Source organism: Zychaea mexicana (genome assembly GCF_025766255.1).
Source record: "Zychaea mexicana strain RSA 1403 chromosome Unknown BDB00scaffold_6, whole genome shotgun sequence".
Lineage (NCBI taxonomy): Eukaryota > Fungi > Mucoromycota > Mucoromycetes > Mucorales > Lichtheimiaceae > Zychaea > Zychaea mexicana.
In genome coordinates, this window is record NW_026516669.1 from 410,915 (window position 1) to 423,365 (window position 12,451).

The 12,451-nt window shown below is 44.0% G+C and overlaps 4 protein-coding genes across 4 annotated transcripts; 2 read left to right on the top strand and 2 right to left on the bottom strand.

The window, feature by feature from the left end:
- Positions 1 to 709: 709 nt before the first annotated feature.
- On the bottom strand, positions 710 to 3,787 carry BDB00DRAFT_801273 (uncharacterized protein). Its single transcript, XM_053121850.1, has 7 exons — positions 3,544 to 3,787; positions 3,238 to 3,410; positions 2,772 to 3,118; positions 2,478 to 2,688; positions 1,970 to 2,341; positions 1,531 to 1,869; positions 710 to 1,427 (listed from the first exon to the last, which is right to left on the bottom strand). The coding sequence occupies exons 1-7, from the start codon at positions 3,719 to 3,721 to the stop codon at positions 1,053 to 1,055; spliced, it is 1,995 nt and encodes a 664-aa protein (XP_052984403.1). The 5' UTR covers positions 3,722 to 3,787; the 3' UTR covers positions 710 to 1,052.
- A 704-nt stretch (positions 3,788 to 4,491) lies between these two features.
- On the bottom strand, positions 4,492 to 7,102 carry BDB00DRAFT_801274 (spinocerebellar ataxia type 10 protein domain-containing protein). The gene is made up of 11 exons (XM_053121851.1): positions 6,793 to 7,102; positions 6,523 to 6,678; positions 6,364 to 6,431; positions 6,146 to 6,266; positions 5,959 to 6,045; positions 5,790 to 5,894; positions 5,632 to 5,703; positions 5,199 to 5,545; positions 5,004 to 5,125; positions 4,826 to 4,889; positions 4,492 to 4,716 (listed from the first exon to the last, which is right to left on the bottom strand). Exons 1-11 carry the CDS (start codon positions 6,918 to 6,920, stop codon positions 4,544 to 4,546), a joined length of 1,443 nt encoding a protein of 480 aa, XP_052984404.1. The 5' UTR covers positions 6,921 to 7,102; the 3' UTR covers positions 4,492 to 4,543.
- Positions 7,103 to 7,742: 640 nt separating this feature from the next.
- BDB00DRAFT_913938 (uncharacterized protein) lies at positions 7,743 to 9,541 on the top strand. Its single transcript, XM_053128685.1, has 2 exons — positions 7,743 to 8,958; positions 9,119 to 9,541. Exons 1-2 carry the CDS (start codon positions 7,859 to 7,861, stop codon positions 9,402 to 9,404), a joined length of 1,386 nt encoding a protein of 461 aa, XP_052984405.1. The 5' UTR covers positions 7,743 to 7,858; the 3' UTR covers positions 9,405 to 9,541.
- Positions 9,542 to 9,837: 296 nt separating this feature from the next.
- On the top strand, positions 9,838 to 12,336 carry BDB00DRAFT_500284 (Vps5 C terminal like-domain-containing protein). Its single transcript, XM_053117617.1, has 7 exons — positions 9,838 to 10,089; positions 10,245 to 10,520; positions 10,631 to 10,753; positions 10,824 to 10,929; positions 11,014 to 11,189; positions 11,313 to 11,381; positions 11,469 to 12,336. The coding sequence occupies exons 1-7, from the start codon at positions 9,997 to 9,999 to the stop codon at positions 12,210 to 12,212; spliced, it is 1,587 nt and encodes a 528-aa protein (XP_052984406.1). The 5' UTR covers positions 9,838 to 9,996; the 3' UTR covers positions 12,213 to 12,336.
- Positions 12,337 to 12,451: the final 115 nt, after the last annotated feature.

A 12,451-nucleotide genomic window follows, 5' to 3' on the forward strand; every position in this document is an offset into this window, starting at 1 on the left:
TGAATAATAGACATCAAAGGTTAATGGGCGTATCGGGAATCAGAGTATCGTCAATGCGTTCGACTCAGCATCATTATAGTCGCACATCGCTAAGTGGATCGGCTTTGTCCTTAATCTAAAAAGTGATTTTAATATTGGTGTCATCATAAGTCTAAAACGCTGCTCTATGAATTGTGTCCAGTGCCTTGTGTGAGGGAAGATTTGACAGCTTGAGGGTAATACATAAGATTTTGTGTAACCTTTTTTGTTGTAATAGAATTCTCTTTTTGCAGCATTGGTCGGCAACTACGTTTCCCTACCAGTAATACCGATAAAGAAGGGTGAGCTGAGGTGAAGCGCATTGCCTGGAGTATTACACACTACACTGCTACCGAGCAGCATCAGCAGAAACAGCAGCACAATCAGCCGCTATACATGCATCGGGACAGCAGTGCCGGCGATAACCAGAGTCTGATAGCCCGCTGTATGTTGGAATATCTGCGGCAACCTTAATGCTTCATTAGGCTGTTGCGCCGTCGACAACAGCAATATGCAACTTGACAAGGGAAACATGTCGATCTGCCTCAGCTGCAGATAGGGTAGACACACCCATGGCACATAGGTTAAGGCTGGCATATGTCTACTTTGATTTTTATTATTTTGTCATCATCAACTAACTAGTGCTCCTTGTACTTTTGTATCTGCCTCTGTTGTTTTTAACTTCTTCAATCGCTTGGTGAATATTAAAGTTTATTTCACAAAGTAACTCTGACATCATCATTACCACAAGTACATGAGTTTGTTATGAAATGATTGGCACCGATGTATGGTTGCCCCAAAAATTGTACATCTAGACTGAAATTACGTCAAAAAATTGGAATAAACTCTTATTTTTTCTTTAAATTGAAAAATGAATTCCATCACACAAAAGGAATAGAAAAGAACGAGAAACGATATGTTATGCATGTGTATATAATAAAACGTATATATGAGGGGAAAGTGTTAGTGCAAGGGTGGGGAGAAGAGCGAGTATAACTTTTTAAAATAAATTTCATGGAGCGAGGATACCGGCTTTAGTTGAAGTTTCTACCATTGGACAAGACAGCATACAACTCGTCGATCTGAGAGTTGTATACCTTGCGTGCGATCTCACGCTTGAGCTTGAATGTAGGCGTCAATAAGTCGTTTTCAACGGTGAATTCTTCACCGGTCAAATGGATAGCTCGAATCTGCTCAAAGCCCTTCAAGTCGCTCTCCTTGCCGTAAGCATTCAATACTTTCAGCAATTCCTTCTTCACCTCGGGCGAATCATAGCTCTGTTCCTTGGACACCTTAGGGAAGTTGCTCTTGAGCCAGGGGACATAGGCGTCGTTATCGGGAACAATGACACCGACAAGGGATGATTGCTTGGAGTCACCATATACAAATGCTTGCGCAACAAGCTCGTGCTATCATTGTTACAATATACATATACATGTTAGCATTATGCAACATCGGTTTGCTTTTTCACCAACTATTACAGCAGTCAACTGAAAAGGAAAGACCTTTTACCTTTTGGTAGACACCTTCAATCTTTTCGGGTGCAATATATTCACCCTGCGATAACTTAAAGATGTTCTTCAAACGATCGATGATCATCACACGGTTGGCAGAGTCAAACATACCAATGTCACCCGTGTGCAACCATCCATCTTCATCGATAGCCTCGGCGGTTTTTTCGGGAACCTTGTAGTATTCGCGCATGATAGAGTAACCACGGATACAGATTTCACCACGGGGGTAAGGCTTGTCAGTGGATCGATATTCCATATCAGGAACATCAACAAGCTTGATTTCGGAGCAAGGGAAAGGTGCGCCGACAACACCAGATGTGTTATCGTCTTCGATTGTCTACATTGAATCAAATAATTGAGTTTAGTATATGCCTTGCCTTGCCAGCCCGCTCCACATCCCTTCAGTTACTGAGACAACAGAAGAACACGTCATTTACCAAGCAACCGCCGCACATGTTCTCGGTTTGACCATAGCCTTCAAACACTCGGGCCGAGAAGCAAATGCGCATAAAGTCCATTACGTCCGGCGAAACGGGTGCGGAACCACTCAGAATGAAGCGGAGACGGCCGCCCAACTTTTGTCGGATTTGGCCAAAAACAAGGCGATCCCAAAGCCAGTGATGAACCGTATTCTCAAGGTTGGCCTTCTTCGCATTGAATGCTCGGTGGAACAAGAAGCTGCTCAAGCCACCCTTGGCCTTGACGCCAGCAAGAACCTTGTCGTAGATACGGTTGAACAAACGAGGTACTGAGCAGAATACGGTAGGCTTTAATACGGTGATATCATCGAGTAACTTGGCAGTGTCACCCTATCATACCCCAGAAATGTGGTTTGTGTAAGCGATACGTATAAATCATCACAAACGACAGACACGCGCATAGCTTTTCCCTCCTTTCGGCACCCTACAGTATGTGCCATTACCCCATATTCTAGTTTTATTTTACCTGATAGTAGCCAATAGCCGCGCCACGGTAGACATGTAAACCTTGAGCCACGCGTTCAAACACGTGAGCAAGAGGAAGATACGAAATGTAGACATCGGTATGATCAACGGATGCGAACGAGCCAACATCACCAACAGCAGCTGCACCATAGACTGAAGCCACGCAGTTTGCCTGAGTAATTACAGCGCCCTTGGGCACGCCAGTGGTACCACTTAACACCGATAGACAGTTAGCCCACAATTCGGATCAAAACAAAACCCCTCCAACTGCATGTTTGAATATTTTGCTGCATACCTAGTATAGCAGATGGTAGCAATATCCTCGGGCTTGGGCATTTCAGTCTCTTCCTCGACAGATTCGCCCATCTTTTCAACTTCCTGAAAGGTATGCACGGCCAATCCAGCATCCGTAGCAGCTTCCTTATCCGCCTTCTTGAGATTGTCGCCGTCCATGACGATGACAGTCTTGATCGATGGCAAGCTTTCTTTCAAACGGGTAATGTTGGAGAGTTTGTCGGCACTAGCGATAATGAACTCCATGTCGGTCTGATTGACAATATAGTCGATAGCCTCAGCACCCAATGTATCGTACAAAGCAACGATGATGAAGCCTTGTCTATAACAGGCTTGTTCGGTCATGGTCTATGAATTTTCACCAACCCAAAAGTGGGGAGGACGGACGATCGCGATGTTTCATAAAGTGAGCGAAACTTTGATTTTAATCGTTCTGTCAAAGTAGGTACGGTAAGAAGATAATTTACCCATTCAGGTCGGTTGACGCTGTAGATACCAATAGACTTTTGACGTCCCAAACCGAGGCTCACTAATCCTCGGCCATAATCCTCGATACTCTTGCGAACCTCGCGATGGCTTCGCCAGACATATTCGCCAGCAACACCATTATTCATTTTGCGTGTACCCAAAAACGGCGTATCTGATATCCCATTTTACGTTGTCAATACCCCTCTCCTTCATATCACATATATCATTTCATATATATCCCAAATTTTGCAATAGCAAAAGGCACCGGCCTTAATGGAAAGAAGAGGAATAAGAAAGAAACTCACCTCCACCGATTTTGTTGCCATGTAAATACAAATCCCACATTGTGTAAACGTTGGGAGGGTGGTCAAGCAGCTTGTCAGCAAACTTAAAGTGACGCATAGGCAGTGTTTCGCCTTCCTTAGCAACTGCACCGGGGTCAGTCGACTTCACAGCATACGGCGGTTTGAAAGAGGGTGGCATTACAAGGTTAAAGTAGTTCGGAGAAACGAATAAAAAAAAGAAGGAAAGGGAGTTCCCCGATTTCACCAGGGCTTCCCAGGGACGTTTACAGCGACACCTTTCCGCCAAAAAAATGACAGCGGAGTTTTATTGTTGGTGCTGTGGTTGCTAGGGGTTGTATAACGTAGTAATTATGATTACCAACTGAACTGCACGTTGTACGCGACAGACACGCAAGGAGCCTGCTCCTGGCTTTCACAGCAGATCGTTGAGCTTAATGAATGTGGCCAGTTTTTACGATGACGATACCCGAGACAGAGTAATTAAAGTTCTTTCTGTTTACAGGTTGCCAGAAAAGACACCCTTCCTGATAGCGTAAACTGCACCAAAGCTTCGGTTGTTGGATCGACATATGATCAGTACCTGGTTTGTTTGTCTTCTTCCCATCATCTATATAACATCTCTGCACTATGTGAGTCTAGTGGCAAAATAACCTACCAATCGAAATCAACAGGTAAAGTAAAACTGGATAACTCGTGCCCAGTTTCTGCTCTGACGCATGTTCAAGAAACACTTCGGATCGTTGCATCACCAGCACATGTATCGATATCTTATGGCTGTGATGGTATGGCCATTATCTTACATTCTCAGCAGAATTTACTTTTCACGTTGTGAGCAGCTAGAGCATCATTACGTATCATGTTCTCTTCTTCTCGCTTGCTCCCCATCTCCTTGTTCTCTAGACCATATGATACTCGCTACCATCCTGGGATGATCCCCTGGTCGAATGGTAAATGATGAAAGGAATCCCAATGGGTTTATCGTGAAAATTATGATGAAATACTATGCTTTTTCAATTTTAACTTTGCCATCTACTAGTTTGGCTTTGAGACCCATTTCCGATAGTCCGTCTGTTTGTACAGCTTCTTTGGGTTCCATTTGAGCAATCAGGGCCTGGTTATCAGGGTTGTCCTTGAGAATGTTGCGAATGGCCAGTATAGCGTATTCCCGCAGGTCTATTTCGCGTCTAATTTAGCTTACCTTGCCCAGCCAAAACATACATGCACACGCGCAGTGAACCTAAAAAGTTCCATCCCGTTCCCCTCCTTACAAAACACTGCTTACATGGATTGGCGTCTTCAATTTTGCATTGTGCTAAAATTAGTGGAATTCCTCCAATTTCACGTATCTAATCATTTTCATCATCACAATAGTCAAGTCGGATCGAAATGCGTCAATGAGTTTATACTTGTCCTTGTTACAGTCATCAATACTGCCACTGACTACAGCCACAATTGTTTACCTTGTCTTGCATCCGACGATCTTCATAACACAATGCTCCCAGCAATCGAACACTGTCGCGTTTCAGGTAATTGAACCCAGGCTGCTTATTTTGATCCATGGTCTCACACCGACTTAACAGATCTGAAGAGATAAGGAAAGACCATTCAGATAAAAAAAGAGGCAATGTACGGATCACCGGTCTTTTTTGTGTTACCTGTCACAGCTTGCATTACATTGTCTTCTGATAACATCTCTTTGAAATCCGCGTGGCCGTCTTCATTTGTCGTCAATAGTGTTGATGCTGTTTGTAAAACCAGGACAAGTGTAGTATACACTTCAGATACATCATCGATTTCAAGTGCTGAGGGTGGTGCTTGTCCCTCGATTACTTGTTCCATGACAAAAACAGCGCGCTGACACAATTGTCGTACTAAACCGGAAATCGTTTTCAGCTCGACATGACCCAAATATTGAGGAAGTCCGTTGCTCTTCTCCTTGTACGCATGTATCTTCGAATCAATCACTTTAATCAGCATGGTCAGTCGACCATTCATCTGCTCACTAATTCTCCATCGTTAGTGTGTGAAGATTATCAACCGCGTATACAAGCTAGAAAAGCATTATCATTTATATGACAGTATGCTTACCTTGTGTCTTCAATGTTGCGGTACACAGTGACGAAGTGACCATAATCGATTAACTGACTGATAATAGAATATCTGTGTATGTATGTATGCATGTTCGCGTTTGAGTATGCATAACAAAAAAAACCTTGAATACTTTCCTTTTACTGAATGAAACTTACCCCAGTTCAAAATTTTTATTGTGCTCATCGCTATGTAACCGTTCGAGGTCATCAAGAATGGCATTTAGCATGGCTCTACCGGGTTTAGCCTTGACCATGGCTTGACTATTGGCAACAGTATTTAGTATTTACATGTAGGTAGCTCATTCTTCTTCATTTCTGCCCTTACCATCGTTCTCGAGAATTCCGTATACAGTTCAATATCAAGATCATGGTTGCCGTGACAACGCCGTCATCGTTAACACCAAGAAGTTCACTAAATCATTACCGTCCAGTTGTTTGTAAAGACAAAGAATAGTCGGTCCTCGTGCAAGAAAGCACACTTGCAAAGCACACAGCACCGTTTGTATATATACCTGTAAACATGCCCTCGATTGATATCCTGCATCCATTCCTCCCATACAAACTCGAGTGCAATACTGTTCCCCGTCATCATATTGCAGATCGCCTGTGTTCCAATTTGCATGACTGTGATAGCTGTATCGATATGCATTGCCCCGCACGTTTGTCGATCAAAGTTAGTAGTCATGCATCTACGTAGATATGAGCAAAAAAGTAAAATACTAAAACGGACCTTCTTGATCATGGCTTTGAAGCCTGGTGTTTATAATTTTCTCTATTTCATATAATGCACCGAACTCTCTAAATTTATGCATTTTGCCAAAGTTGGTTAGGCAGCAGTGGACGAAGAAAGAAGAAGTGATATACGAAAACAAAGAGGAGCTACACTTACATGGCAAGCTGCTGATTGACAACCTCGTTAACAACGGCGTTGCGAACCAGTTTCAATAGTAAGACAAGACACGATTGTGCCGTTGGTTTTTGTGCAAATTCAGGCATTGCAAGACATGCTATACGCCAGAAATCGGGCGAGCAACCGGTTTGTGCTCTAAACACAAGTGTATATGTGTTTCGTATGAAGGATCGTTACGCGTAAGGCAACAGTTATATATAATACACGTCAAAAAAAGGCTAGAGATCTCGACTCGATCGAAACACTTACCTAAAGTTAGCATCAGTCACTGTTTGCTTTACTGCTTCAGTAAGCGTTGTTTCTAGCTTGCATTGTTTTGCTGGATCGTCTGGGTTGTTAATGCATTGAGTGAGATCTGACTGAATTGATTCAAGCATGGTAAAGTGTCTGTGTGTCAAAAAGCTCTCTTGAGAGTATATGAATGTCTAATATTAACAAACCCCGCGCGGCTTTCTTGAGATAGGATTTGTGTACCATGTACTCGTTTGTTTGTTTCTAATTAAGCTCGCTGCTAAGATGGCTGCCGCAAGACGTTCTATCTCAAACGTTGTATTGAATCTATGCATATAGTAGCAAGAGAGAGCATAATGATAGTTTATGTGTTGCCAACCTACAACCACAAAAGCTCCGCGTAGAATGACAACAACGAACCATTATACAAATTGGAGGCTTTATTATCTGCTTCTAAGCTACCGGAAAGCCAGCCAGCTTCTTTAGAGCTCATCGAAATGCGTATCATCTTGTCGCGTTCTCATGAATGACGGAAAAGGTGTAAATTAGCTCCCTTTTCCCCTCAAAAATCTATGTTGCCCTTGTTCCCTGTTCGCTTTGGATGCCAAAAACAGAAAGCGAGGGTTATTACGAAAGAAGTGAAAGCATGATTGACTTTGGCAGCTTCACCAGACAAAACAGTTGGGTATTAGGTACCTGCTGTCTGCTGTGGTGGCTCTCGAGCCATTTACTCTTGAGGGCGGGCTGCATAAAGTTACAACCTCCCTTTACTAAATCCCTCTCTCACACACTCTCTCGGGGATGAAGTTGCATGTCTGCTGTGGGCCATCCAACTATCCCGTGAGTTCCCCTTTCCTCCTCAGAAAAAGCCCATCTTGTAGTCTCGCTTTGACCCTATGCTGCACTCACATACATATTAGCCACGACGTACATACATTTTGCATTCTCTCTGTTTCTCTTGTTTCTCATTTACTTTCTTTCTCTTTTTCTTTCATAAAACTTATTTTCACATAGTACTCACATATATACTGCAAATACAATATCCTATACACACTAGATTTTTATAATACTGCTACTACTACTAATGCAATCTACTTCTGCTCACACTGTTATCGACCACAACATTAACGACTTCAATTCATCGTCGTGCGATGATATACAATCCCTGAAAGCCCAACTAACAGCACAAAGCGAAATTATCCGACGGCTGCAGCAGGACATGCAGGCGCTGAATACCAAATATGTTGCCGAGATTGAAAGGGCGGCTGAGACGCTTTACCAAAAGGACATGGTGGAACAAGAACTCGAGGAGCTCAGCCGCCGTTTGTTTGAGCAAGCTAACGACATGGTTGCTCAAGAAAAACGTGCCAAGTGGGAGCTAGAAAACCAACTTAAGCGGGCGCAGGAGCAGCTTGCTGCCGAGCAAAGCCAGCTCAAGGAGCTACGACTACAGCAGCAACAAGATACCGTCTTGCAGCGCTCCACATCCTCGTCAACATCTTCTTCTTCGTCTATAACAGCATCATCGTCCTCAGCACTATCAAAAGCAACTGCACTGACGGAGTATTACACACCTGCTACCATGGAATCGTTCAAGCACTTTGCAGGACAATCTCCTTTTTCTGCTACGACGAATGCCAACGTTCCAAAGCCTCAAAAGCACCGTGCTCCCCTGATGAAACTGCACCAGCAGTTTGTATTCCTTAAAATGTGCCAAGAGGACGATGTCGAGCCATGCTTGCGGTTTGGGCCACACTCGCGTTGGTCAGTCAAAAAAATGATCGAATATCTGCTCCGACAGCCTTGCTTTATCGAAAAAATCGACCCTTATGCGATACCTCCATCCACGGATTATTGCGGCACACCATCACCTGCATACAACCGTCCTTTATGGGAGAGATGGATCGAGCAACCATCCGCAGCCATTACATCCATGTCATCGTCGTCGACGCTTTCTTGTTGTTCAGCATGTGGTGAACCAAGTACCGATTTGGACTACCGGTTCCGTTTTGACGTAAACGAGGATTGGTCCCGTATTGATCGATATTGTCGTGATCGTCTAGTCGCCGTGTGCGAATTCTATGTGTTTATCCGGAATATCCATATGGGGCTCTATGCAGATAGAGATGTACATATGCTTTATGAGGAAACTGTGCGTCTCAGACTGCAAATGTTCTACGCCAGGTAACAAAATCTTCTTATATATAGCAAGGCGTGAAAGGACGGGGTTGTTGGCTGCTTCCGGGTTGGAAGGAGACAAGGTCGAAGAAGAACTAAATGGGTTAACCGCATGTGCGTATATGCTCTGTGCCTGTATCATATATACTCTTTTACATTATAATAGGATGGGCGCACTGCGTGATATTGGGCCACAACCCCTGCTCGATGCAGACAAGGAGGAGGACGAGGAGGATGCTGTATCCTTGAACGGATCAGTGTCAACTGTGTCGACCTCAAGCACGTCGGAAGCTCCTCAGACACCCATTGAACAAGAAATCCGTGATAATAGCGGTGATTTGAATAGCGAAGATGACCTCCTTGTCGAGCAAGAACAACAAAAGCTGTGCTCTAAGCAAAAGCAGCATATGGTGCGGTCTCGTTCCTGGACAGTCTCGCATCATGAAAAGTAGTTATCAATTTTACATACACTAATTGCGCATACAACAACTATTATTACCATCCACATTGTCAAGAACCACCCAATCCTTTACTCGCATTTTATTATCAGTGCTACTACTGCTATCTATTAAAAATTGCTAAAACGAGCCATCAAGTGCGGTTCGTCAATCGCTGTTCTTTTGTGTGTCTCGAACAAGCAAGAAGGCGGGAGATAGCAAAGCTGCGAAATCTGATCTACAGCAGCTATCACCATAGTTACATCAGCTCAAATGGCAGAGTGTCGTCTCCTCTTCCTCCCAGCATCTCTAAATGAAGTATGAAGGAAGAGACAACGAAGCATTTCCTATTTGAGCTTGGTGCACACACACATTACACACACGTGCCAAATTCTGATATGGCAGGTTTTTTTAAAAGGATGTGTGTTTACTGTACGGAGTTACAGCTCTTTGTCTGTGTCTTCTCTTCATAGAGTCGCCTACACATATCCTTTCTGCAACCTTTTTCCTCTACGCTGTTTCACAATTTCGAACGCGCGACTTAATCTTGCCCCACCAAGCACGGTGACAATATAACAATAGCATCTTGATTGCTTTGGTCGCCATTATGCCCGACTCGCCACTTACTTTGACCGTCCCCGAGGCTGCCGCGTCTATCGACATTATACAATTCAAGCTTGTCCTCGGTGGCACTGAAGAGGTATCCTGATCACACCCTTAAAGATAAATATGAAAGGAAGAATAATAGGAGAGACAGCAGCAAATGGTGATTTATGATCTCTACTGCAACCAAAATCTTCATGTCAAGCAATGAGTACTCAGCATGAGATTTAATCGCCCTTTCTGTATTGAAAGGCACTCAACGACTATACGAACCGACACCAACTTGTTCAGCCTAGTGTCGTATTTCGCTCGTTTCAACAAATTAGCTGGTTGCATGAAAAATTGACGCGGGCGTTCCCGGAACTCGTCGTGCCACCACTCCCAGATCCTCCTTCTTCACAACGCATGGATGATCAGGATTATGTCGAACGCAAACGATTGCAAGTCGTCCGCTTTTTCGAAAGGTTAATTACTCGCACTGTATTTGCAGATCATGAGGACTTTGTGCATTTTCTTTCCAATGACATGGTAAATATCATGCCCGTATCCCTCGCTTCGATCAGGATATGCAGTAACTGTGAATAGCATCGCCTGATTCTGCTGCATCTAAACATGCTTTTTCCTCTTTCAACGACTAGACACCCACTGAAGTCGGGCAATCAAATCGAGGCGTCTTGTCGTTTTTACGTTTCAATCGGGTGATGCGATCTAATACCGACCGTGGGTTCAAATCATACAAGGCTACAGAGCCCGTAGAGGGCGTAGGTTTCTTTACCGACTTTGAGATCATGCCTTTTGTTTTGACATGCAAATACTTATAAAAAATCATAGAATGATCAAGACACATTTCATCGTCACCAGATCTACATTCTCATGCTTGAATCATATTTCGGTACCATAGCCGAATCTTTAGGCCAGCTGATCCAGACCCGTGAAGGTATGTAGGTTGCTAAGGATGGATGCTGCCAAGCAACAATAGATCACCGAAATGCGCAGCACTCATCATACGCGAAACACTTAGGACTTGCGGATGTGTTGGCACACATGGGCGATGTTGTTATCGAAACGACCCAGAGCAAGTACCGACTCGGGAACGGGGACTCTGAGGCACATAGAAAGGCCCAGCGTGCACTTGATCATAAGATGCAGTTGTTTGGTTTACTGATGGATGAACTAGGTTTCATCTTCACACGCCAGGTACAATTTACTGCTTGCAGGATTGAGAAGCTATTTTGAAATGCACGCACATGGAACATAAGCTCACCAACACAAACGCACACGTCGACCACGGGGGACTGTGTGCGCTACAACCACTCACAGGGCATTGAAGAGAATATGAAGTTCGGCGATGTAATGATCGAGTACAAGAATTCCATGGACGGTCTCAAGGTAACACAACTTATGCAAGAATGTCAAAGTCAGTTTTTCATTGACGCTACTTTTCTCCATTTCTCTCCCGTCTTTTTTTTATGCCAGACGGCATTCAATGCCCGAACACAAAAGCTGATGGACTATGTGGACAGCGTCAAGCACAGGAACAAGAAGCGTGACAAGGCAGATAAGCTCAAACTGCGTATGGGGCTAACTGCACCCGAAGTACAAGCGACAATTGCAGAGGAAGAGGAGGCGGCGCAAGAGCTACAAACGTCACGGCAAGAATTTGACGCATGCCAAGCCAAAGTGAAGCAAGAGATCCAACTGTTCGAAACACAAAAACAGCATGACATCACCCGAGCAATACACGACTATGTCAATCTCAGTTTACGGTATGAACGGTCCAAGCTGTCGAGCTTGGAAAAGGCTGTGCATGAAATACGACAATTTAATCCAAAACCAGTATCGTTGGCGCATACACTCTTGCCAGACGAGGAAGAGAGTTCAACAGCATCGTCTTCGACCTATGATGCCAAGCAGCAGCAGCACCGAAAGCGACGGAGACGGAGAGGTAGCAGGAAACATGGTCCGCAAGCTATATTGTCGTCTGCGTCGCTGCCGACATCAACGCCTCGCAAGTCAAAACAAAAGCAATCCAAATCCAGCGATTGCGAGAGTGGAGACGAACGAGATAACGATGAAGCACTTCAATCGGCAGCACAATTATCATCGTCTTCGCGTGTGTCTCCGTTTATACGCTATGAAAACCAATCGCGCGTCCACATGTCTGCGTCCTATGATGAACGACTGGGTGGCGCTGCTGGCTGGCTTAATTCCAGCGATTAATTCTACTACTATAACACTCTATCACTTTTTCCTTTTTTTTAATACTCGTATACATAGCTATGTACCCCTTCTCCTAATAAATTGTCTCCACCCCTGCTAATCTCTAAAGGCACGTACTAAACATAAAGCATACATGGTCAAACTGTACTTGATTCAATAATCTCAAGATCAAAGATAGCAAAAGCAAGGAGCATGAAAAAGGATCGCAGCTTTGCAATCTCGTTCTTACTATGTTCGAC

Coding starts and splice junctions, on each gene's coding strand:
- BDB00DRAFT_913938 (XM_053128685.1), top strand. CDS start 7,859: ATGCAATCTACTTCTGCTCACACTGTTATCGACCACAACATTAACGAC. Junction 8,959..9,118: donor CTGCAAATGTTCTACGCCAG/GTAACAAAATCT, acceptor ACATTATAATAG/GATGGGCGCACTGCGTGATA.
- BDB00DRAFT_500284 (XM_053117617.1), top strand. CDS start 9,997: ATGCCCGACTCGCCACTTACTTTGACCGTCCCCGAGGCTGCCGCGTCT. Junction 10,090..10,244: donor TCCTCGGTGGCACTGAAGAG/GTATCCTGATCA, acceptor CTGTATTGAAAG/GCACTCAACGACTATACGAA. Junction 10,930..11,013: donor GCTGATCCAGACCCGTGAAG/GTATGTAGGTTG, acceptor CGAAACACTTAG/GACTTGCGGATGTGTTGGCA.
- BDB00DRAFT_801273 (XM_053121850.1), bottom strand. CDS start 3,721: ATGCCACCCTCTTTCAAACCGCCGTATGCTGTGAAGTCGACTGACCCC. Junction 3,411..3,543: donor TGGCAACAAAATCGGTGGAG/GTGAGTTTCTTT, acceptor ATGGGATATCAG/ATACGCCGTTTTTGGGTACA. Junction 3,119..3,237: donor GCGTCAACCGACCTGAATGG/GTAAATTATCTT, acceptor GAAAATTCATAG/ACCATGACCGAACAAGCCTG.
- BDB00DRAFT_801274 (XM_053121851.1), bottom strand. CDS start 6,920: ATGCTTGAATCAATTCAGTCAGATCTCACTCAATGCATTAACAACCCA. Junction 6,679..6,792: donor GTGACTGATGCTAACTTTAG/GTAAGTGTTTCG, acceptor ACTTGTGTTTAG/AGCACAAACCGGTTGCTCGC. Junction 4,717..4,825: donor AATTGAAGACGCCAATCCAT/GTAAGCAGTGTT, acceptor GACGCGAAATAG/ACCTGCGGGAATACGCTATA.